Source organism: Anastrepha obliqua, chromosome 5 (assembly GCF_027943255.1).
Source record: "Anastrepha obliqua isolate idAnaObli1 chromosome 5, idAnaObli1_1.0, whole genome shotgun sequence".
Lineage (NCBI taxonomy): Eukaryota > Metazoa > Arthropoda > Insecta > Diptera > Tephritidae > Anastrepha > Anastrepha obliqua.
The window spans coordinates 95,592,479-95,616,020 of record NC_072896.1 but is presented as its reverse complement, the minus strand read 5'-3'; the positions used below and the strand labels follow the sequence as shown (position 1 = coordinate 95,616,020).

The 23,542-nt window shown below is 34.3% G+C and overlaps 1 protein-coding gene across 2 annotated transcripts in view; it reads right to left on the bottom strand.

Moving 5' to 3' along the window:
* Positions 1-23,066, bottom strand: part of LOC129249203 (collagen alpha-5(IV) chain) — a 68,214-nt gene extending 45,148 nt beyond the window's left edge. Inside the window, exons 1-2 of one of the 2 annotated variants that reach the window (XM_054888885.1) lie at positions 22,892-23,066; positions 22,327-22,719 (exon numbers count right to left, since the gene is read on the bottom strand). In XM_054888885.1, the coding sequence (XP_054744860.1) occupies positions 22,327-22,467 (141 nt within the window). In that variant the 5' untranslated portion in view covers positions 22,468-22,719; positions 22,892-23,066. Of the gene's footprint in view, positions 1-22,326 lie in introns of both variants that reach the window. The other variant, XM_054888884.1, reaches the window with a different exon arrangement.
* Positions 23,067-23,542: the final 476 nt, after the last annotated feature.

Here is a 23,542-nt window from a genome sequence, read left to right as displayed (position 1 = left end):
CTAAGTATGCACATACATGCATACATGCATATGCTCATACACAAACACATATGATTGTATTGCAAAAGCTGATACTCTCAAAAAAATTTGTGCGTGTAAATTAAGAGCGCCAGTTGGCAACGCGTCATGGCTTTGCTGATTTTAGTCGTGTGCGGTATTATATGACTTGTTAATTCGATGTGATGCGATGCGTTCATTTGTTGATTACTAATTAATGGTGCATGAGCTGGCCCTGCTGTTGAATGCAATAGATATTTTACTGCTGCGATTAATGAGTGGATAATGGTTTGGCAAGTTGCGCATTTGTGGGATTGAAAATGTAGGCATTTGAAAGGATATCCACGGGTATTTGATATTAGGTTTTTAAATGAGCCATTCAGCAAATGAGGAAACGGAAAGACTGATTTTTCAAATATTTAATTTCGTTCAATGATTAGTTCAGTTTAGGTTGACGTAATAGCAGAATATAAAATGAGTGACATAATGATAAGATCAGCAAATGTTGATAAGTTTTGACTATAAATATATTTTTTAAATCAAATTTAAATTTTTTTTATAAAGATAAATAAAAAAAATTATGACTATAAATATATTATATTTTTTAAAGTAAATTTAAATTTTTTATAAAAATAATTAAAAAAAAATTTGAAAAATTTTATAAAAAAAACTATATAAAATCCAAGTTGGAAGCTTTGCGCAAGAGAAAAAAAATGAAAATAAAAATAAATAAAAAATTATGAAACATTTTATTACAAAAATACATAAATCCAAGTTTGAAGCTTAGCGCAGGAGAAAAAAAACAATGAAAAAAAAATAGAATTAAAAAATTCCATATCAAAAATCACATTTTAAATTTGTTATGAGACATTTTTATATACATATAGTCAAATTTGAATAAGTTGTATATAAAAATATTTAATTCTATAACTAAAGCCATATAAAACCAAGTGTGAAACTTTGTTTGAAATTTTTAAATATACGTCAAATTTAAATATTAAAAAAAAAATAGTTTCTGATTTTTAAAAATATATTTTCCTTTTATAGAAATATAAATATTAAATATTGAGTATTTAGAAATATAAATATTTTATCTATTCTATCTATTTATCTATAAAAATATATTTTTTTATAAAATACAAGCACTTGGGTTTTTTGTGTAAATATATTTAATTTCATAATGAAAGCACATCCAACTTTGAAGTTTCGTGCAAGAAAAAAAAAATTATAAAACAATTCTATACCAAAAACCACATACATAAATCCAAGTTTGAAACCTTCTTCGAAATTTTTTTGTATATTTCAAATTAAAATAATTTTTATACAAATTTAGTTTTTGTTTTATAAAAATATATTTTATTCTGTGTATAATAATAAAAATATATATATATTTATATTAAAGAAAAAATTATAAAAAAATGTAAATAATTATATTTTTGAATACTAAATATTTATTATTAAAATTTTCTTTTATAAAAATATAAATAAATATTTTGTACTCAAAAATGTAATTATTTACATTTTTTTATAATTTTTTTTATAAAAATATAAAAATGCATTTCTTTATAAAAATATGTTTCATTTCATGAAATCACATAAATCCGGGTTTCAAACATTGAGCAAAATTGTTTAAGGATTCGTCGGTGGCAATATGTCTTTATAAAAATGTACCTCATTCTATAACAAAAACCACATAAATCCAAATTTGAAACTTTTAAAAAATTAAAAATAGTTTTTAATTTAAATATTTTTTTACAAAAGTTTTTTTATAAAAACAAAAAAAATTTAAATAGAAAGTTCTATAATAAAAGCCACATAAATCCAAGTTTCAAACTTGGTGCAAAATTTTTAATAATTAATTAAAGCATTTTTTTATTAAAATAAAATTTTTTATGAAAAAAATTTTATAACAAAAACTTCATACATCTAAGTTCCAAATTGCAAAATTTTTAAACAATCGCCATATTTAAATATATTTTTTTTCATAAATTCCATTTCCCATTCCCATTCTATAACAAACACTTCGTAAATTTAAGTTTCAAATTTGATGCCAAAAACATTCATCCGATTTTCATCAAAATTTCAAATTTTGTAATCAGTATTAAAAAAAGGGGGTATGCAGTATTTCTGTCCTTTACGTTGTTGTGAGTTTTCTTCGTATAAAAAAAATCGCGCGTTCGTTATATGGAGAAATGGCGCAACACCGTTAAGGGAAAAAATTATAAAAAATCAACGAGAAGTATGAACTCTTTATTATACTAGAATTTAAAGGGCTATAAAACTGCGTAACCAAATTTGAAACTTGGATTAATGTAATATTTGTTATAGAATGGGCTTTACTTTTATAAAAGAATAATTAAGGTTAAAAAAAGAATAAATAAATAATGAAAACATGAATAACTGGCGCTTACATACCCTCAGAGGCTTGCCATTGCCTACCGAGGTGCGACCGCTATTAACAAAAAAAAATTATGTACTTTGGTGTTTCATGCCCAGAATGGATTTCTTACTCGAGGCAACTGCATCAAGTGATCACCTAAAAAACATTCGGCAACGGCGGCCGGCTTTTGAATTGACAACTTTTATTTTATCCCAAACGGACGCCTCTAATATGTAGACGAACATTTTTCCCTATAACAAATCTTGGATATCGAAGCAAATTACCCTCTCTTGAGCGGCCACCTCTCATGGGCGAACAAAAGTTGCCTGACGGCGAGTGTATGCCCAAGGGGGGCTGCACTATATTAAATATTCATACAACAGCATTTAATTAGTCTGGCTATTACGAATTTAGTTCATTTCCGTGTTTGCATAACGGCAAAAGTGATTAGAGCTACCAGCAGAGGCAGAAGTGAAGATAAACAGAAATTAATATGCCAAGGAATTACAAACCGATCCGTAAGATAAACAAAAAACGACCAGAGCTGAGAGAAGCAGAATTGTATCGAAATAAACGGCAAAAGCAAAAGTCCAAGAAAAGAAACTAAAAAAATAAAAACAAATAAGAGGAAAATAATAAAGAAGAGAAAAAAGAAAATAAAACAACAACACAAATTGTTGTCAGAAGTGAACTAAGATGTGAATTCATTTCCCATGTGAAATAACGCAGAACGTCAAAGTGATTGTGCCGCCAAGAGCAATAACACACACACACACATACCCTCATGCATATTACAATCAAAATCAACAGCAAAAACAACATAAGCACAAAATGTGCGATAACAACAACAACACTGCCCGCAAAACAATGCCCACCGCTGTGGCGGCTACTAAAACAATAACAGTATTACGGCGAGAATCAACAACAAATTTCCGAATGTCTATTGAAAGTGCGTTCATTGCACATCCAAACGACCCAGCCACTCAGCCGCCCAGTCGCCCATCATCCAAGGATGATGATCCAAGAGGAAAATAAAAGAGATTATAAAAACAGAGAAAATTCTTATGGCTGGTGTATATTTGTTTGGGGGAAGGGAAGCAAAATCAGTTCTGCAACTGCACTTTGTATGCCACACATGCTACTTGTACTTGTACATATGGCCAGCCAAAGTGCAACAAAACAAACGTTGCTGATAAAAATATACAACGAGTTCCGATATGCAAAGGGCATAGCCACAATTCAATTCATTCACTTTTTAATGCTCGCATGGCCTATGCAAGAAAAACAGATGGTATGGTGGGGAGTGGTAGAGGAGCCACCACAGCAGCATCAGCAGGGTCAGTAACAGATGTTGCACGGTGCTGCATGCAGCCGGCTTGTGGGAGGAGTATGAACATGAAGCTGGTTGCATTTTGTTTGGAGTAGCATGCAACTTGTTGTTGCTTGAGTGTATGAGGTGAGACTGAGATGAACCTAAGCGATTTTTGTGCATGTGTGCTGTGAGAGCGATAAAAGAGCATGCACCGCATGCTCTCTTAAGCACGTGAGTTACTTTTAAGAGAAAGGACCGATGAGTGCTGAATGCTAATAAACTGACTTAACAATTTTTTCCTAAGTATTTTGCTAGCAGTCTTAGGATGCAATGAGAGTTCGAGACATCTTAGTAATGTAAGCAAAATATTCCAATGCCAAAATGCGTATTTTGCAAAAACCTGAATTACGCAGACATCTGAGAGAGTTCGCATTGACAGTGAAAGACTTTAACCACGAAGAGGCTTGCGGTTTCTTTATACATACCTATGTATGCATATATGTATGTATGTGTGTATATATTGACTCAATTTTTTCTTCTACAGTTTATTTATTTAACGCTTACAGACCACAAATTTGTGAAGAAATGAAAGAGTGCGTATGAGTATATGAAAACGTAAACATTTCTTAACCGAGCACATGTTAGCGTACATATTTATAGACGTGTGTGTGTACCAAGCGCAAGACTAAGTAATTGACCAAGTTAGCAGAGAGTGCGAAAAGCCACACGATCGAATTACACACTAACCGGCATTTGTACCGGTAAGGTGACGTTTGTATGTATGTATGTATGTACAATAAGCGAAGCAAACGTTGCAGAAAGTTTATTAGATGGAGGAGGATGTGTGCACATAAATACATATACACACATACATACATAGATGATTAATATTACTGTACTAGGAATTCGCGAAGAGCCAGCTCAAAAGGACTAGTCCATACTGAACTTGTAGTAGTCGTTTCTTAATGGAAGCAAAATGGAGGCTACGTGTAAAAGTTGCAAAACCGAAAAGTAGAAGTGGAAAATAAATCTGGATGCTATACTAAACAATTTTTTTTCATACACGTGGACCAGCAAACTTTAGATTTATTGGAGGTTTGCACGTTGTCGACCTTATGTCTTTTGTGCCCGACCAGCATCCTTACAACACTAGGTTTAGTTCGATGTTTGCCACCAAGGGGTGCGCTTAGGCAGTTGAGTAAGAAGATCTATCATTGCATCGGATATTCTTTTAACTGCTTGAGAACTTAAAAGGATAATACAAAACAGAAATAATAAGGGAACGCATTTTTGTATTATAATTTTTTAATATATTTTTTTAATATTATTTTTTAATATAGTTTTTTAAATATTATTTTTTAATACATTTTTTTAATATATTTTTGTAAATAGTATTATTTTTGATATATATTATCTTATATTAGTTTTGTTATTAGAAAACTGCAAAAATATAATTTTTTCTAATACATTTTTAAAAATTTTTTTTTTTAATATTTTTTGTTTAATATATTTTTTGTTTAATATATTTTTTGTATATATTTTTTAATATATATTTTTTTATAATATATTATTTTTATTATTAGATAACTTCATGGCATTTATTTTTTGAATATGACATCCGGCATATATCCGCTGTAGCTACGAGTTACATGGTCCATTCGATCAGTCCAATTTTTGACTACTTTTTCCAATAAATCTGGCCGTATGGCGTCAATGGTGGCTTGAATATTGCAATGAAACGATCGTTAAGCGCGCTGTAAAGCAAGTTGCGCCGTCTTGTTGGAACTAAATGTCGTCGATGTTTAGCTTATTAGTTTTTCCAAACGAAAATTTAGTCAGTATGGCTCACAAGCGCTCGCCAATCACCGCCGATGATGCGATCAGCGTGTAAGCCGCACGTAAAATGGATGAACTTCGCGAACAGAGTTATTTATTTCTTTTAAAGTAAATTTCCAAAATTTGGATGCGTTTTGCTGACGCTAAGCTGTTCATGATAAATTTTCAAACTTCACTGAACACAAATGTCAACACAGTTTGGCATTCTGAGCGCAAAGCCGGCGCAACAGCTACGAATAATAATATTAATGGTGTATACTCGTTAGGCCGGGCCGATTTGTGGGGAGGCAAAAAAATCGCCCATTGCTCTGTGAAAATCATATTCTAGGGATCAAAATAAGAAACTTTGCCGAAGGGACCATACCTCTAAAACGAATTCTGATGTCCCCCAATTTGGGTCGAACTTTTAGTGTCTTTTGTGGGGAGGCAAAAAAATCGCCTATTGCTCTGTGAAAATCATATTCTAGGAATCAAAATAAGAAACTTTGCCGAAGGAAGCACCTCTAAAACGAATTCTAAAGATATAAATTCGCTACTTCTTATCCCTAGAATATGATTTTCACAGAGAAATGAGCGATTTTTAAATCGACCCGCCCTAATGCTCGTGGACTGATTAAATAAATAAATAAATATATATTAAAATGCATTTTTTTTCACTTTTCATATTTTTGTAAACAAACTTTACTTTGGGTTCGCTTTAATTTTTTGATGCGCCTTTCTCATGCTAAGAATTTATGCCTCGATTTTATGCCTTTTAAAAAGTTCCACAAAACATTGCGCGTTATGCTGCAAATTATACCAGATTTTAAATGCCATTTAATATAATACTTTGTAGCTAAAAAGCAGATTCTGATCTTGTACTTATGCACGTGTATGTGTGCACGTAGTTTCATGAGATTAACAAACATACTTCAAGGAGAATATAGTGATCATGTCTAAAAATATCAAACGGACGGTCTTTTAATCTAAACATACATACATATATGTGCTACATATAAAAAACGGCAGATAGAATAGAACAGAATAAATATATATATGTATGTATGTATATACGTATATATATTCAGAGACAAACATGTGCATATTATGAATAGATTTTAATCACAGTACATATTCGTAAGTGCAAACATTTGACTAGTAGACTCGGTTCTGTACTAAAGACAGCGGTGCCACATACCCGCATATCAAATGAGTGAAGTGAATATGTTCCACGGCAACGAGCTATGCATAATGTCGATGTCGCCAACTAGCCAATGGAAAGCTAGCGGCCAGACATAAAATGGAAGCAAACGAATGAAAAAAAAAAATGAAAATAAAAAATTTACTAAAATGGAAAAAAATGGCAAAAAAACATGGCAACTAAAATAAATCATTGAATAAAATAGCACAGTGATGTGAGAGGTTAAAAAATGGAACTATCAGAAATAACTAACACTAGTGCAAATGTCAATGCTGATTTGGTATTGGTGCGACAAATGGCGGAAAGTTGGCGACAAGTCGCATTGATGCGCGTTTCATAATTTCTTTTTTTATGTTTTATTGGGTAGACTAGGCATACATGCATGTATGTATGTATGCTAGTAGATTCCTATGCATATGTGCTTATGTGTATATTTTATTGGGCGCTTGAGATCAAAGAAATATTTGCTGATTTGATTGAAAAATGCTGCGTGTGCAGCCAAAGTTCAGTGAAGTCAAAAAGGAAATAAGCAACTTTTTGGTTTGATTGATAATTGCCATGCAAGAAAATATGAATGTTATGGTAAGGCAATCGTTTAAAGGGTGGCGTTAGAGTATAAATGAGAAATATAACTAGTTAAAAATATCAAAAATTGTGTTTAATATTTTAAGACTAGTACGGAGCTCTCCAGAAAATTCTCAGGAAATGCGTGAAATAGTAAAGGCCAAGGCGCATGCACTCAAGGTAATATCGCTATAGCTATGTAGTGCCCTTTCAAACCCACCCCCCTAACCCCCTGAACCTAACTGCCGAAACAGCACGTTTATTGGGCCTACCATTAGATGAGTTGGACGATGACGAACGGTGACTACACCGTAATAGCAGAGCCTAGCGCACTGCTACAACAACTGATGCCAAAGTGCCAGGACACTTCTTTTTCTTGTAGTTTAACACGAAATTATCTCAGGAATTAAGTGCAACTAATGCGGTCCGCAAAATAGACTTAATTGTCATAATTTAAGCGGATTAGAGAAATTTCCGATGGCAACATTGCCGAAAAAAACTGGTATTATCTATCGTAAATGAAAAATAATGAGAATTTTAAAGAGAAGAACAAGAAATGCTGGACTCAATGCTAGTCTGCACTAACACGTTCGAAATTATTTTAACTGTTTTGATATTTCGGAGCAGTTTGAGAAATCGCAATTTTAGTTTTTTATTAAATAAATAATTATGTCTTAGTATCAAGGCAGCAAATACCCATATTTGTTGTCTGCGGTCCATATTTTGTCAGCAAAAGATAATTCCAAATTTTGTTAGCAAAAAATGGATCGCAGATTAAGGATATTGTGATTTCGTCGCCATTTTTTTGAATTCGTCAAAAAAGGTAAATTAATTAAACTAAACAATATATTTTTTTTTTGTTTTTTTGCAGATATTACTCCTGGGTCCTCATTATCTTAAGCCGTTGTCAGAACCTTTTCTTTCTTTCATATAAAGCGTATGTTCAGAAATCATTTGTATGGAAGAAAATAGTCAACATCGTGGCTTGAAACGTACACTTTATTTTAATGAAATTGCATGACCTATAAAAATGTATACAGGGTGGCGCAAAATTAATCATCCAATTGGGTTTTTACTAAATTTTGGGTTTACTAAATAAAAAAATTATTTTCAGTGATGGAAACCTTTACTGTTACTGTTTGTATCCTGCAGCTGTCTAGTTCGCAAGTGTCAAATATGATTGATGGACTACACCAGTTGTAAAAATTATAAATCTTCCGGTAGGGTGAATATTTTGAGCCACCTTGTAATTAAAAAACGTTTGCAAAAATTCTTAGAACATATTTTGAAATCTTTATAAAAGTTTTTGCATTTTTTTTTTTGAGTTTTTGAGAATCATGAAAAAAGTTTGAAAATTTTCAGATGATTTTTTTTTAAGCAATAACTATATTTTGATAAAAAATTAGGGAAAAAGATTTAACAGGACAAACATTGTGAATAATGTTGAGAAAAAACTGCACGCTGACTTTTTCTACCTAGTGTATATAAGTATTATGTTCCATATCTTTCTGTCATAGCGACATGTATGACCTACTATATCTGGCCAAGGACTGTCACTTCAGCAGCATTCCTCGTATATGTAGAGGGAGTGTTTATGCTACTACAACAACAACAACAACAACAACCTACTAAAGACCAGATGTCGTAACAGATGTAGGCGCAATTTATTGTTTCGTAATCCGCAGCAGCCTGGCCTGTCAAACCAGGAAACAGTCTACTTTTCTAAATGGTCCCCAGTAGATAGCTGGTATTGAACTTCTGAGAGCATTTCTGGTATGAAAAAGTTTTCCATAAGAACCAGCTGCCTTTCATGGGCAGCATAAAACTAGAGAGCTCTAGAGAGGGGCGATTGCTATTTTTCTGTTATTTGATGTTCCCTATTCTTAGACATGATAGTGGGTATTCGGCTATATTTAAAAATTATAACAACTAAACACTTGCTAACCAAACCTAAGCACGTAACATAAAAGTATACGAGTAGATAGGTACATTAGGATGGCAAACAAAATTTTTTTCTTGATGCTATCAAATTTGCAGAAAAGTACATTTCCCCCATCAGAGTTCAATGATAATTTTCAAATTGTTGGCAGCACGGGTAAATATTAAATAAAACATAAAAATATAAGTGATTCATTTTTTTATAAAACAAATTTAGTCGATAGCATAAAGAAAACAAAATTTTTTTTGGCCACCCTTACGGTTTTAGGTATATGATGATTTTAAAAAATTTAGCATAATAGCTACTTGATATTAAAACAAACAAAACAACAACATACACAATAACTACTTAATATTAAAAAAAAAATGTTGATAAGTTCTGTTTTTGTTCAAAGCCAAATAAATGTTGATTTATTAAAAAGTATTCAATTATTTATTCGCAACAGTTTGTAATTAACCAAAAGCCTATTATGCCCTCCTGAGTTCATTACTGCCAATGTTATCTAGTTTAGTACAATAAAAAAATAAAAATAAATAAATAAAATAAAAACACTGTCGACAATCAACACAAAAAACGCAGATGGAAAATAAAATCAGAGCAAACTAAAGGAGTCAAATGCGCATAAAAAATTATCAGCATTTGAAAGGAAGTCGTCAAAGTTTTTTTTTATAAGTATGCAATTAATTTGCTTATTTTTAAAGCTTAGTACACATGTAGAATATTTTTTCCAGATATGCAAATTCATTGATAGAAAAAATTTATGAATAGAAATGTATAAACTAATACCCACAAATTAATAGAAATATTTATAGTTGTGCAATATAAAGTATTACATTACATCAGCGCTTAAATTGGCGCGTGTAGAATTAGACAAACACAAAAATGGTAGCATACTGCTAGGGGCGCCTGGCTGCGTTATTTCACTTGCAATTTGTGCGCATATTCGTATATTGACTGTAAAATTGCAATTTTAAATTTTAATTGTTTCTATATTTTTTTTTAATTTGAAATGCTCAAAATTGTACGTCAATTTAAAGATTTATTTTTTTAACTAAGGGAATTTTGTGAATTGATTAAGGAAACGCTAAATGCTTAGACGCCATATGACTGCTCACGCATTGTTAGTTATGTACGCACAAGTTTAGGTTTAGCCAGGTAAGTTAATCGAGATAATTGAGCATTAATTCGACTTTGATGTTCGCACACACTCAATTTAGCTCACTCAATTAGCATTTGTTAGAAAATATTTTGTTTTTATTTGAGAAAATTCGGTTTTGTGAATTGGAAAGGAAATTTCGTTAATTTATAGCAGAAATATCGAGTTCTTACAATCATTACAATTGAGTTTTGGTTATAAACTGGCTTTAGAAATACCATTTTCCGTGCAGAGTTGATTGTCTCCCATTGGATGCGTCCCAAGATGGCGGACGCCCTATGCTCCACATAGGAGTTGTAAACACCATGTGTCCTGTTATTTCTTATTATGTTTTTTTTATCCCTTTCACGCAATTTTGTTTTCTCTCTTTTCACAGGGTTGCATATGCAATCTGATTCAATTTATACGCAATTAATCACTAATCGCGCAATTTATTAAAGGAGCACTTGTACGGTAAATTTCTCAACCCAGCTCCATCAGAGTTTTATTGAGCGAACTGGGCTTAAATGAAGTACTCTGATGAGCTTGTGTGACTGGGCTTGTGATGAGAATAGAGCTCGGAAGGTCTTAAGATCGACGTGCAAATCTCTTTGTTGTATTCTATGGGTACTTTCTTAAATGAATGGAAATTTACCTGTTTTTAAAAGCGGAAGAAAAAATTATGTTCGCAATTATAGGCCGATTTCCAAGCTATCAAACATCTCTTAAGTGTTTTAATGGATTGTAGACGACAAAATTTATTTGGCGGTTAAATCTTTAATTAACCCAAACAAATATGGATACCATTTATATTACCATGGACCAGTTACTAGTCGCTCTACAGCTTCTAATTTTGCTGTTTTTAGAGAATTTGGTATATCATCATTTTCCAAAGGACTCCAAGTTGATTGCATTTGCACTGAGCTCTCTAAGGCATTTGACAAAGTGTCGCACAAGATTCTAGTAAACAAGTTTACTTACTCGAGCTTTCACTCCACTTTTCTGCAATGTCTTTAATGACGGTCAGATGGATAGAGTTTTATTGAACCACTTTGTTGCTATTTCAGGAGCCCCCAAAAGAGCATATTAGAGCCATTTTTGTTTTGTCCTTTTTATCAATGATGTAAGCAAATGCTTTTCCTTTTCGAATCTTCTTCGGTTGTGTCTGTTTTTAAGTATTAAAATTTGTTTCCATTTAACATTTTCGAGGTGTCAGTACGTTTTTAACACATCATTTCTAATAATGTATTACAAAGTGTAACAGAGTTTAAAAATCTTCCAATTTTGTTCGATACGACATTTTCTTTCAGTGATCATAATAGTTTTATTCTTTCAAAATCGCATTCCGTTCTAGACTTCCTTCGTCGCAATATATCCGAATTTTCCGACCCCTAAACCTATAAACTGCTGTTTACATTATTTGATCGTTCTCACTCAGAATACGCTGTTTGTTTCCATTTAACATTTTCGAGGTGTCAGTACGTTTTTAACATCATTTCTAATAATGTATAACAAAGTGTAACAGAGTTTAAAGATCTTCCAATTTTGTTCGATACGACATTTTCTTTCAGTGATCATAATAGTTTTATTCTTTCAAAATCGCATTCCGTTCTAGACTTCCTTCGTCGCAATATATCCGAATTTTCCGACCCCTAAACCTATAAACTGCTGTTTACATTATTTGATCGTTCTCACTCAGAATACGCTGTTATCATTTGGAGACCTTAAGACCAAGTTTGGACAAATGGAATTGAGCATATATTTCTTAAACAATGCCTGTTCGCTACGATTTGAGGGCCCTGCTCCATTCTATAAAGCTAATTTATCTAGAATCTCTAGAAAAGGAAGCACAGTCCTTTCACTTTCGTTTATTTTCAATATTGTTAATGACATCGTCGCCTGTCCAGATCACTTGAGCGGATAAGCTTTAATGTTCGACAAATAAGTCTTCAAAATTTTTACCCCTTTTATAGGGAAACTTTAGACTAAATTTACGAGTAATACAGCTCGCGCACTTAGATACTACTGGGTGAACGATATGAAGTGTTACCAACTTCACACTGCTTGTATCTTTAAAACAGCTCATGACATCAACGTCAAAATTGTTCTAATGACAGTTCAATATATTGTTTATAAGCCATCAAAAGCATTTGCATCTCAGTTTTGTTGAATTTTTTTTTCTATGATGGAATTCAAACGTAATAGTGTGATTGTGTTATATTTGGTTGGAAAATCACAACCAGCCATTGTTCGTGAGCTCAGTCACCTCTGAGTGAATAAAATGTTTGTGTATCGCACTATAAAACGTTACAATGATACTGTTAGCATTGCAAAACGCTATGGAGGTGGACCAAAAAAAACCGTAACAACGCCAGAAATGGTTCGGAAAGTGAAGGCTCGACTTGCACGAAATCCACGTCGAAGTGGAAGAAAAATGGCCAAAGAATTGAAAATATCGCAAAACAGGTCAAGACTTACAAGTTCCAAAAAGCACACGATCTTTCACCCCAGCAAAAAAAAGTTCGGTGCGAAAGAGCAAAGGAGTTGTTGCGCTTGCACGAACGTGGCGAATTTCCTAACATTGTGTTTTCTGATGAAACAAATTTTCCAATTGAGCAGTTCATAAACACTCAAAACAATCGTGTTTACTTGACCGAACGCTCATACGAGAATTTGCGCGTACGTATGGCCCCTCGAAGCAATTTCCCATCGCAAGTAATGGTTTGGGCCGCATCGACCGCTGATGGACGCTCTCCAATCGTTTTTATAGAGCCTGGTGTCAAAGTGAATGCGACTTATTATCGGGAAAATGTTTTAGAAGCTGCTTTAGAGCTGTGGACAAACAAACATTTCGGTCGTAGACCATGGACGTTCCAACAGGCTTCGACACCGCCTCATAAAGCTCGTGTGAACCAAGAATGGTTAAAAAATCATGTTCCACACTTCATTTCGTCCACTTAATGGTTTTCGAATTCGCCAGACGCGAATCCGATGGACTATTCCATCTGGTCCATTTTGGAGAGCAAGGTGAGGACTAAAAAATATGCCAGTATGGATGCGCTGAAAAAAGCGAGAATGGGCCAAAATACCTCAAGAACGCATTCGTGCAGCATGCAACTCATTTTTTGACCATTTGAAGGCTATAGTCAAGGCAAAAGGTGGTCATATCGAGCTCAAGTGAATATATGTTAAAATTGTAATTATTTTTGAAACAATTTTTCTTTAAATCAATAAAAACTAATTTCACACAAAAAAGAGCTGGTGTTTTGAATATATATGTATTTCTTTATCCAATTCCAGTCTGTTTAATTCGCCTTATCTAGACCTAATTTTTTCCAATAAATGAAAAAAATATCTACGTTTTGCTTGAAACACCAGCTGGTGTAATCTTAATTTAACTTTTTAAATTCATTTTTGCCTAAATTTTAAAATGGCGATACTCGAATTGTTGTTTTTTTAATAAATAAACTTTCTACCGCATTTGCCAACAGTTGCAAATGGTTTCATTTCGGCCCAAACAGCTTATCGCTACTCGTCAACCCAATCCGGTTGACCTTTTAAAAATTGTCAATAAATCAAGAGCTTTCAAATATAATATTATATTAAGCAAATAATCTACCAAAAAAGTGTGAGGCATCCCGATAAAGACTTTTCTATATTGTCTATTGTCATCCTCTACAAACCAACCGGAAGCACACTAAATTAAATATTTATGTTTTTTTCACTAAATTCATAAAAAAAATGCTTAATTTTAACATATTTCTTGTTTGTGTTAATTATTCGACATTGACATGCAGGTTATCGTCAACCAAATTCGGGCGGAGAATTTTGATAAGCCGAGCCAAATATGAGATTTATTTCATTGGCACCAATCAAGTGCCAAAAAGTATATTGGAATATTTTTTAATATTTAGTTTGCTGTAAATTTAATGTAGGTCCATAAGAACCAAAAAAGTTGCGGTTTTTCTACCCATGCATACATATTTTCCCGTGGTTCCTAGGAGAAACATACGGCCTCAAATTATAAAATTTATTTTATTTTAAAACTACCGCCAAAATATTTCGGACAAATTTGTAGATTTCCTGATTTGAAAAAAAAAACATTAAATATCAAGTTTTTTATAAACAAAATTAGTTTTTAAAAATAGTTTTTACTAAAAAATCACCTCGGATGATAGAAGGGTTTAAGCTTAAAAGGTTTGCATAAAAATGTTTAAAGATTTTATCAACGCAATTAAAATAATGAGATTTTCGGAGCTTCTTTAAAATTGGTACAGCCCACGTAAGTCCTCAAATTCTTTTGAAATATTTTGGCGGAAGTTTTTAAAAACTTTATAAATCTGATGGAAAAAGAGTATTGACTTTTCTTTCCATATAAAAATCTATTTCTTGCGGAGGAAAATGCGCAAGACTGTTTGCAAAAAAAAAGTTAGAAAAATTAGCGGCAGCCATTATAAACTCACTTGTTATAGAACGGTAGCATAGCGAAGAAGGCAATGGGAGGGAACCAACTCACAGCGAGAGCAAGACGGTCTGGCAGGACAAGGGAAGCCTGGAAAAGAACTGTGGATCGCGAGACGGCTCAACTCAGGTTAAGCTGGAAGTAGGTGAAGGCTTTATCCAGTAATCCGTCGAGATGGCACGTAGGTGATATTGGAGTACTATGTCCTGCTGAGCATTCACAGAATTTTAGTACCTAGGAGTACCTACCATTGATCATGACCACAATATTTCTGCAGAGATTGCTTAGAGCATCCTTATGGCGAACTGCTGCTATTTCTCTTTGTGCAATCATCTAACGAGCCGCCTTCTAGAGAGGAAAACAAAGTTTTCTCTGTACCGCTCAATTATTATTCCAACCTTGGTGGACGTTAGTGAAACCTGGTCACTCAGAGATGGGGATAAACAGAAGCTGCTGATATTTGAAAGAAGAGTTCTGCAAAAATCTTGGCGCGATATGTGATAAGGGTGAATGGCCAATGGCGAAAGCGCTACAATCATGAACTCGCAAAGCTTTACGTGTACCCGTCTGTAATAACCATAGTAATGATCAACAGACTGAAATGGGCATGTCACATGTTACGTGCTAATACCAACTATCCTACCCTACAAATACTCTTTGGAAAGTGCTACAGACATAGAAGAAGGGGTCGCCCGCCGCTCAGATGGATTGACGGTATAGATGAGTACGCAGGTTTTTTTCGGAATTCGGGCATGGAGGCACTAAAGCGAGACAATTGGAGGCATTTGCTGCAGCAGGCGAAGTCCCGACCAGGGTTGTCCAGCTAACAACGATGATGATGGTCGGCAGATTTATAATTTTTACAAGGTGGCACAAAATTAATCACCTATCGGCAGATTTATAATTTTCGTCACGGTACGTCAATGACAAACAGCAAAACAGACAAACAATGGAGCGCGTAAAAATCAAAGTAAAGACTTCCATCACTCAAAAACATTGTTTTTTTATTTAGTATATTAACAAAATTGTTCTAAAAAATATTTGGATGATTAATTTTGCGCCACCTTGTATTAAAAAACCCATAAAGTCGTCAACAAAAAAAAATTAATAATAATAAAGCTCAACGCGCTTTTTCAGGTACTTAAAATAATTTTTTTTTAATTCAAATTTAAATAAATTAATTTAATCAGTTTTTTTGATCAACATTTGAGTAAAATAATTTAATGATTTTTTTAATGTATTTAATTTTAATGGAATTGTATGAGTCATGTTATCGAATACTTTTTTTAAATTAAAATTTAAGTGAATTAATTTAATTTATGAATTAATTTTATGAATTTTTTTATTAATTTTTCTTTAATAAAAAATGTATTCAAATTGAATAAAATTGTATGAGTCATGTTATCGCATACTCAAAAATTTTCTAAAAATTCAGATTAAAATTTGAAAATTTGTTGCATTGTTTCAAATTTTGAATAAAGTTCAATAGTTTGATTTATATATTTATATATTTTGCTGAGAGCATTAAAAAATAGCAATCAAATTTTAGCTCGAAAAACATTGCAAGCATTAAAAAAAAATCATCCTGCAACCAGTTAAGCTCGCCCAGAGTATACATTAAATAGTTGTAAAAACTTTGACTTACTAAGCTACGTGTAAAGTAACAGTTGCAGCAAGTAAACACATTTATTTCAATGAAATGTTACACTTCCATAATCTTTTGTTTGGTTTTATCTGAAAGGAAGAGTGTAATGCAAGCAGCGCAGCAGCAGTGCGAGTAGCAACATAATCAATACAAAAACAACAGCAAGCATTCGCAGTCACTTTGAACCTACATCACCTCCCACCCAAGCACCAAGCACTCTTTGCTCATATCACCAAGCCAAGAATGATAGAATTGCAGTCTGCTACTAAATTCAATCACAACTAACCACATAAACACACACACACACACCCGAACAAACGAGTATAGGGTAAATATTATATGATTAATTGTATGCAGCTTAAGTATTCCGGAAATATAATATATGTAAAAGTATATATGTACTTATGTCTGCAAACACGCCTGCATTTGTGCTGAATAACAGGAAAAAACTTAAACACTAAGGAGGAGTGAGTTGTGAGTTTGTCACTCTACTTTTGCTGCATTGTGATTACGCAGTTTTTTTTTAGTCTCCATCGTCTTGAAATAAGAAAAAAAATAACAGAAAATGTAGTGCAATATTGCTATGAAGTGACCTAATTTTGCTGCAGCTCCTCACGACTTTCTTCATCTACTCTCTTGAGTACTACTAGATTTTTTGTTCATTTCCATTTTAACTCCTTTCCGCTATTCTTCATTCTACATCCATATAAGATTACAATTCCATACTGTGTATTTGGTGTATACGTATACATGTGGCATATATTTACGTATATATGGACGTATGTATGTATGTGCATGTATATCCCACTCTCTGCCAGTTAGTTCTTTCGTACAGATTTGGTTAAGTGGAAGTGATAAAGAGCCAAGTAGTTCATTTGCATTCATTTATTTGCATTGATTCCAAGCACCAAAATGTGGTTATGCAAAATTTAATAAATAAAGAAGTAAAAATATTTCACAATCCATTTGTCACCTATAACTTTTTTGTTCTCTATTCACGGCAGAAATGACTGAGATTTTCGAAGCAACACTTTTTACCACTTAGACAAAAGAAATGGGCTCGGATAGACACCCTGTAAGAGGCAGATTATAAAAGCAAGAAAGCAGTAAAATACTTGTTAACCGCAATAAACAAAAACAAAAAGAGTGACAAGTATTCCAAGCCATTCTAGAATAACCAAAAATGAGCAGCTACATCAGAAAGGTTGACTGAATCCTCATATATCTCTTACTCTTACTGCGTAAAAAGAGGAATGTGCATACATCGTTTGAAACTGCCTCCAATTTTTATAACACTGAGATGTTCACTCCAACTATACCAGCTAAGACTTTCTAAACTGAGTTGTTCCATTAAGTTCGCGGACAGCCTCACTTTGATTGTGTCAAATCGGCGAATACTTTCACCGGCGCACCATCATTCTTAAGAACGAATATGAGGTGACAAAGCTATTACAAAGCTCGTAAAGTTCTTCAATTCATCTTCTTCGTTACGAGTTGCTCCCAGTTCTGCTGATCTGGTGTAGAAAGCTAATTCAAATGTTGGCAGCATCTTCTCAGCATTGTTTGGCAATTTCCACGCCTCTGCGCTTATAATAGGGCAGACAGGGTTGGTAGGAAGAGCTTGTTGCAAGTCGAGAAAAGCTTTGTTGTTTCATCGCCAATCAAGCCCAAAATAGCTGCGATTAGCAAAAGTTTTTCTTCACCATAAATATCTTTATGCTGGCTTTGTTGGAAACATTTATGCTGGTGCTTAGGTAGTCAAGGTGGGTGCTACGTAAGTAAAAGTGGCATTCGGCCTTTAAACCAACTCACTTAGATCGTTGCCGATGCGTTGTGATACCACATAGGTAGACAAAGTCCTTTGCAACTTCAAAGTTATCACTGCCAAGAGCGGCGTGTATTATCATATAATGCCAGGCGGTTGTCGGTGAAAGCTGTGTTGACCAGCCTCGGTGAGGCCAGCCGTATCGTACTATTATTGAAGAGTGATCTAATTTCTAGCTATCCCCTCTTGAATAATCATTGGACAGTTATGGTTCCAGTTTTCAAATAGTACCATAACGCATACAAACTTCGCAAGACCGGCATTGCTTTTCTATTCATAAGTCAATTACATAAGAAATATCTTAATATTCCGCAAAGTTATAGAAGATGAACAGATCTCAATCCTTGTTTTTATATGAGATGCTCCGAAGGATTGCTTCTATGACTAACATCAGTATGAGTTTCAGTTTTTTTCGCGCATGCTTTCAAGCTTTCATTTCTATCATTAAATTGATTGAAATTAAATATCAAAATTTACATCATCAAATGTAGAGGCGAGAATTTTACCCTTGGTGAAGGTGTTTTATCAACGAATTTCTAAATATATGGTGTCCGAAATAGTCCTTCATAGAAATCCATTATTATTATTATTATTGGGTCATAATGTATCGCAACCTCTGATTTGGTCTATTGTGCCTGATTGCAAGCCTAAAACTGGAGGCTCATGATGAATTTGTCTCCTCAGGCTTTTTGTTACATATCACCAATGGATTTAAAGTCGCACCACCGAGGTATATGATTCTTTGCCTTGTGAGAACTGCATATTCGCACAACCGCACAAACGTTAGATACTTTTTCCCACTACTTTCAGCTTCCTGAAATGATAACAAAGGCTACAGTGCCCCACATAGTATCCAGTGGCAGTTCGTAAGCCCTCTTCATCTGGGTTAGGAACCTATTTGATGTTCTTCTGTAGGGAACGATAAACTACTTGGCCTCCAGTGTTGTGTAAATTCTCTATCTTCCCACTCTTTGATCATTTTTTTATGTGGGATTTGGCCACAAAAGGGTTCTGGAATATAGAAATACACAGTAGTAGTACTAGTAAATTTAGAACCATGAACCAGTTTTACGAGAAGGCTCTCTAGAGGATTTTACATAGCGAAGTGCCAGTATCCCTTTTTAATAGTTCAGAATTACTTGTAACATCGACGTATAGTTTTGAACCAGTGTTAAATTGAACGAACTATAACTATTTACTTCACTGTGGTGCTGCTGTCACAGTAGTTGTTAGGGTGAAACATTGCGGAGCCTTTCGAGGTGAGTCAGGTTTGATTGTTGACAGAAGCAAACTAATAATTGTTACATATATCGGGTGTTTACTTATCGCTATAGATAACTAAGGTTTGACAGCTGCAGATGGCAAACTGTGTTCACGGTTTTGCTCTATAAGGTTTGGCAAACCATCATGAACCGTTTAACGTCAGAACATTGCATCTAAATCATGAAAATTTTCAGCCTTATTTCTTTCGCTGTCGAGTCATGCTGACAAAATTTTTTTGCAAAACTTAATCAGCTAAACATAAACGAGATATGGTTCCAATAAGACGGCCGTATAACGCGTTAGCAATCGATTTATTGCAATATTCAAGCCATCAGTGACGCCACACGGCCACATTTATTGGGAAAATTAGTCAAAAATTGGACTATTCAAATGGATCATATAACTCGTAGCCGCGGCGGGCATTCTAAGCCATATTTGGATTTGTATGATCACGAAACTTCATTTTGATATTGGACACGGCTCGCTGCACTACGGTCAATGAAATTAAAATTAAAAAAAAAAAATCGGGAAGGTTTACTTTAAAATTTTCCACATTCGAGCGCAAAGGTTGATAGCGAGCAACGACATGCAAGCCTACCAGGCAGCTTGGAGTATTTTACAATGTTGCACCTAAGGTGAGTATTTCCATTAAGAGTAACTATAAAAACGTAAGTCTAAAAAGGTAATTATAAAAAATGCGTGAGTATAAACTTTAATTTTATTCGTATATAAATATTTTTTTTGTATAGATCTATCAGGTTGGGGCTCACATTTTCCACATTCCCATAATTGTATGTCCGCAGCTCAGAATTCTTTTGTACGTTTTGTGTTTCCACCAAATTGATGAAATTTGAACAAAACAACTTAAGTTGATTAAGTATTTTGTACCAATGGCTTTGCGTTCTTGAGCAATATTTGAGCTGCTATCGGTTATAAAAGGTGGTTAAATTTTAAGGGCCGATATTGAATGTAAACCACTCCTAAACTTCAAGCTTTTTTTTGCATTTAATTTGACATTTTTCAATTTCAGATTAATTCAATTTAAATCATGGAAAGATACACAATCGAGCAACGCGTTAAAGTTATTCAGGTTTATTATGAAAACGGGCGTTCAAACCAAAATGCATATCGCGCACTTCGTGATTTTTTCGGTCCAAATGTGCGTACAATTGGAAAAATTGTGCAAAAGTTTGAGCAAACCGGGTTTATAGGAGATGTGAAAACACCAGTGCATGCTCGTTTAGCTCGTACTGCAGAAAATATTGCTGCTGTTCACGATAGCGTGGTTGAAGAGCCGTCCACCTCTACTCGTCGTGGTGCACAACAATTGCACCTCTCACGCTCCTCGTTGATGAACATTATGCATAAAGACTTGCATTTACACGCTTACAAGGCGCAATTGACTCAAGAACTAAAGCCTCTTGACCATTTCAAGCGTCGTCAATGCTCAGAATGGTGGCAGGAAATGGCAACAGTGAATGACCAATTTTCGAAGAAAATCATCTTCAGTGAGGAGGCACATTTTCACCTCAGTGGATTCGTCAATAAGTAGAATAGCCGCATTTGGGCGAATGATAAGCCAAGAGTGATTGCCGAAAAACCAACGCACCCACAAAGAGTAACTGTTTGGTGCAGTTTATGGGCCAGCGGCATCATTGGGTCGTATTTTTTCCAAAATGAGGACGGTCAGGCAGTTACTGTGAATAGTGTTCGCTATCGTGAGATGATAACGAACTTATTATGACCCGTCACACAGCTAATGAAACAATGGCTCTTTTGCGCGAAAAATTTGATGGCCGAATAATCTCACGTCGCAGCGATGTCAATTGGCCGTCAAGATCATGTGATTTGACACCGTTGGACTTCTTTCTTTGGGGTTATTTGAAAGAAAAGGTGTACGTCAATAAGCCAGCAACAATTCAAGAGCTAAAGGATGAGATAATTCGGCACATTAACGGCATAGAATCTCAATTATGCCTCAGCGTCATCGAAAATTTGGACCATCGGATGGAGGTGTGCCGCCAAGGCCGCAGCGGTCATTTGGCCAATTTTTTGTTCTATACGTAATTGAGCCATACCAATATTATCATAACAAAGAGAAATGACAATAATTTCCTAAAAAAATTGTATTTTATGCAAAATCAACACCGCCCCTTGAAACTTAACCACCCTTTATATTGACTGAGCATAAGAATACAAATACATCTTACTAAAAGTTAAATAAAAATATTAAATTCAAACGAGCTGTTTTACATATCGCTCACTTGCTACAAGAGTGTCAGCTCTTTTGTGTAAAAAATCATGCGAAACGATTAATCACTATGGGAAAACGTGTCTTTACGTTTACTTAGTGAGGGTTAATAATTTAAAAGCTTTGAGCTGTATTTTTCTTGAATTTTTATTTTTTCGATTTTTCAAGTTGTGACTTTCTTTCAAAAAACGAGCGAAATGCAGTTATACTCTTATTGTAGGTGACTTATAAATATTGTGGAAATTCGTATCTGGTAACACTTTCTTATTTTCTGTAAGTGCATTGCCGATCACCGCTTGTCAATGACCAAAAAATATTAGGCACTAGTTTTTTCGACATTAATTTAAAATTTACACATTCAAAAAAATTTAATTTTTACTAATTACATAAATAAAATATATAGAAATTCAAAATTTATTATTAAAATTTAAAATGGAAATTATCAGAAAATAATAGAAAACCATTTATTTTCTCGCATATTTCACTTCTTTCTATTTCTTAAAGTGCTATTTTCACCTTAATCGCTGGCTCACTTACCTTGGCATCGGCGAAGCTGTAGTCATTTCTCACGAAGGTAATCAGATAAATTGCGAATATCAGCGACCACAGATAAGTGTTCGTTATTCGCCTTTGGGCGCCACCACCCAAGAGACCTTGACGGCCTCTGGGCAACTTCATCGTTCAAATGCTTTGATTAGGCGTCAACAAATCACGACTCCACACTTCCAACACTGGACGTGCGGCAATACAGCCAACACCGTTGCAATTTTCAAACAATATTTCTTGCAATTTATTCCTTATGTTGAACAGTTAGTGTACAATTTAGAGCAATTTAAAAATGTTCGATTAAATAATTGCTAATTTCTAATGTCCTCCGGCCTAAGCGATGCATCCAAATGCCCGCGAGTATTTTGTCAGTCTGCAGTTGCACTAATCAAATAAAATGTTTTGTAAAAATTTCACTCTCTCAGATTGCACCTGGTTGCACAACTCCAATCTAATCGAATTTTAATTGAATTTGAGTAATTCTTCTTTGAATTAATTGAATTTAAAACCGTAAAACTTATGTTTTTTTGCTTTCTTTCTTTTGTTCGAAACTAACACGCAGGCTACGACTATGACTACGACAACGGAATGAATGGAGGCGCACGGCGTTGTTGCCGTTGAGCGGCGTTACATTCAGTCGTTGCGAGCTAATGAAAATCTGTCTCGATGATCGGTCGTCGAGCACTCTCCCCACATGGAGACCGACAAGCGTTCGAAGTGGTACTAAACACGCGGCAATCGACAGATTTTCATGCTGCTCCAAAATTTGTATGTGCGCGAGCAATTGCCACACCAACACAAATGCACATTTCACTGCTAATGCAATGGTAGTTGTGCGCTCAAGCGGAAGGCAGCCGAGTGCTCTCAGTAGACTAATGCTGGTTGGTACTGGCGGGAATATGGCCGCGCCAAAGCAAATTGAACCATTCCGTTGCAAATGTAGGGGTGCGCGGCTTGCATTAGTATTGGTGTTTGGCGTTGCTTGTTTTTGGATGTGTTGAAGAAAAATATTGAGGATTTTAGATCGGACGTGCTCGCCTCATTCGATTGCCTTGGCGCACGGAAATCAAGAAATGGATTTTGTAAACTTAGCATACAAGACGGGTTGGGAAGCTGCTAAGTTGCCCGCGTGCAGCTCGTTTCTTGCCTGGCTTTTCTTAGGCTGAGTGGCACTATTACAAAACTTAGCAATAAAGTTTCTTCCGAG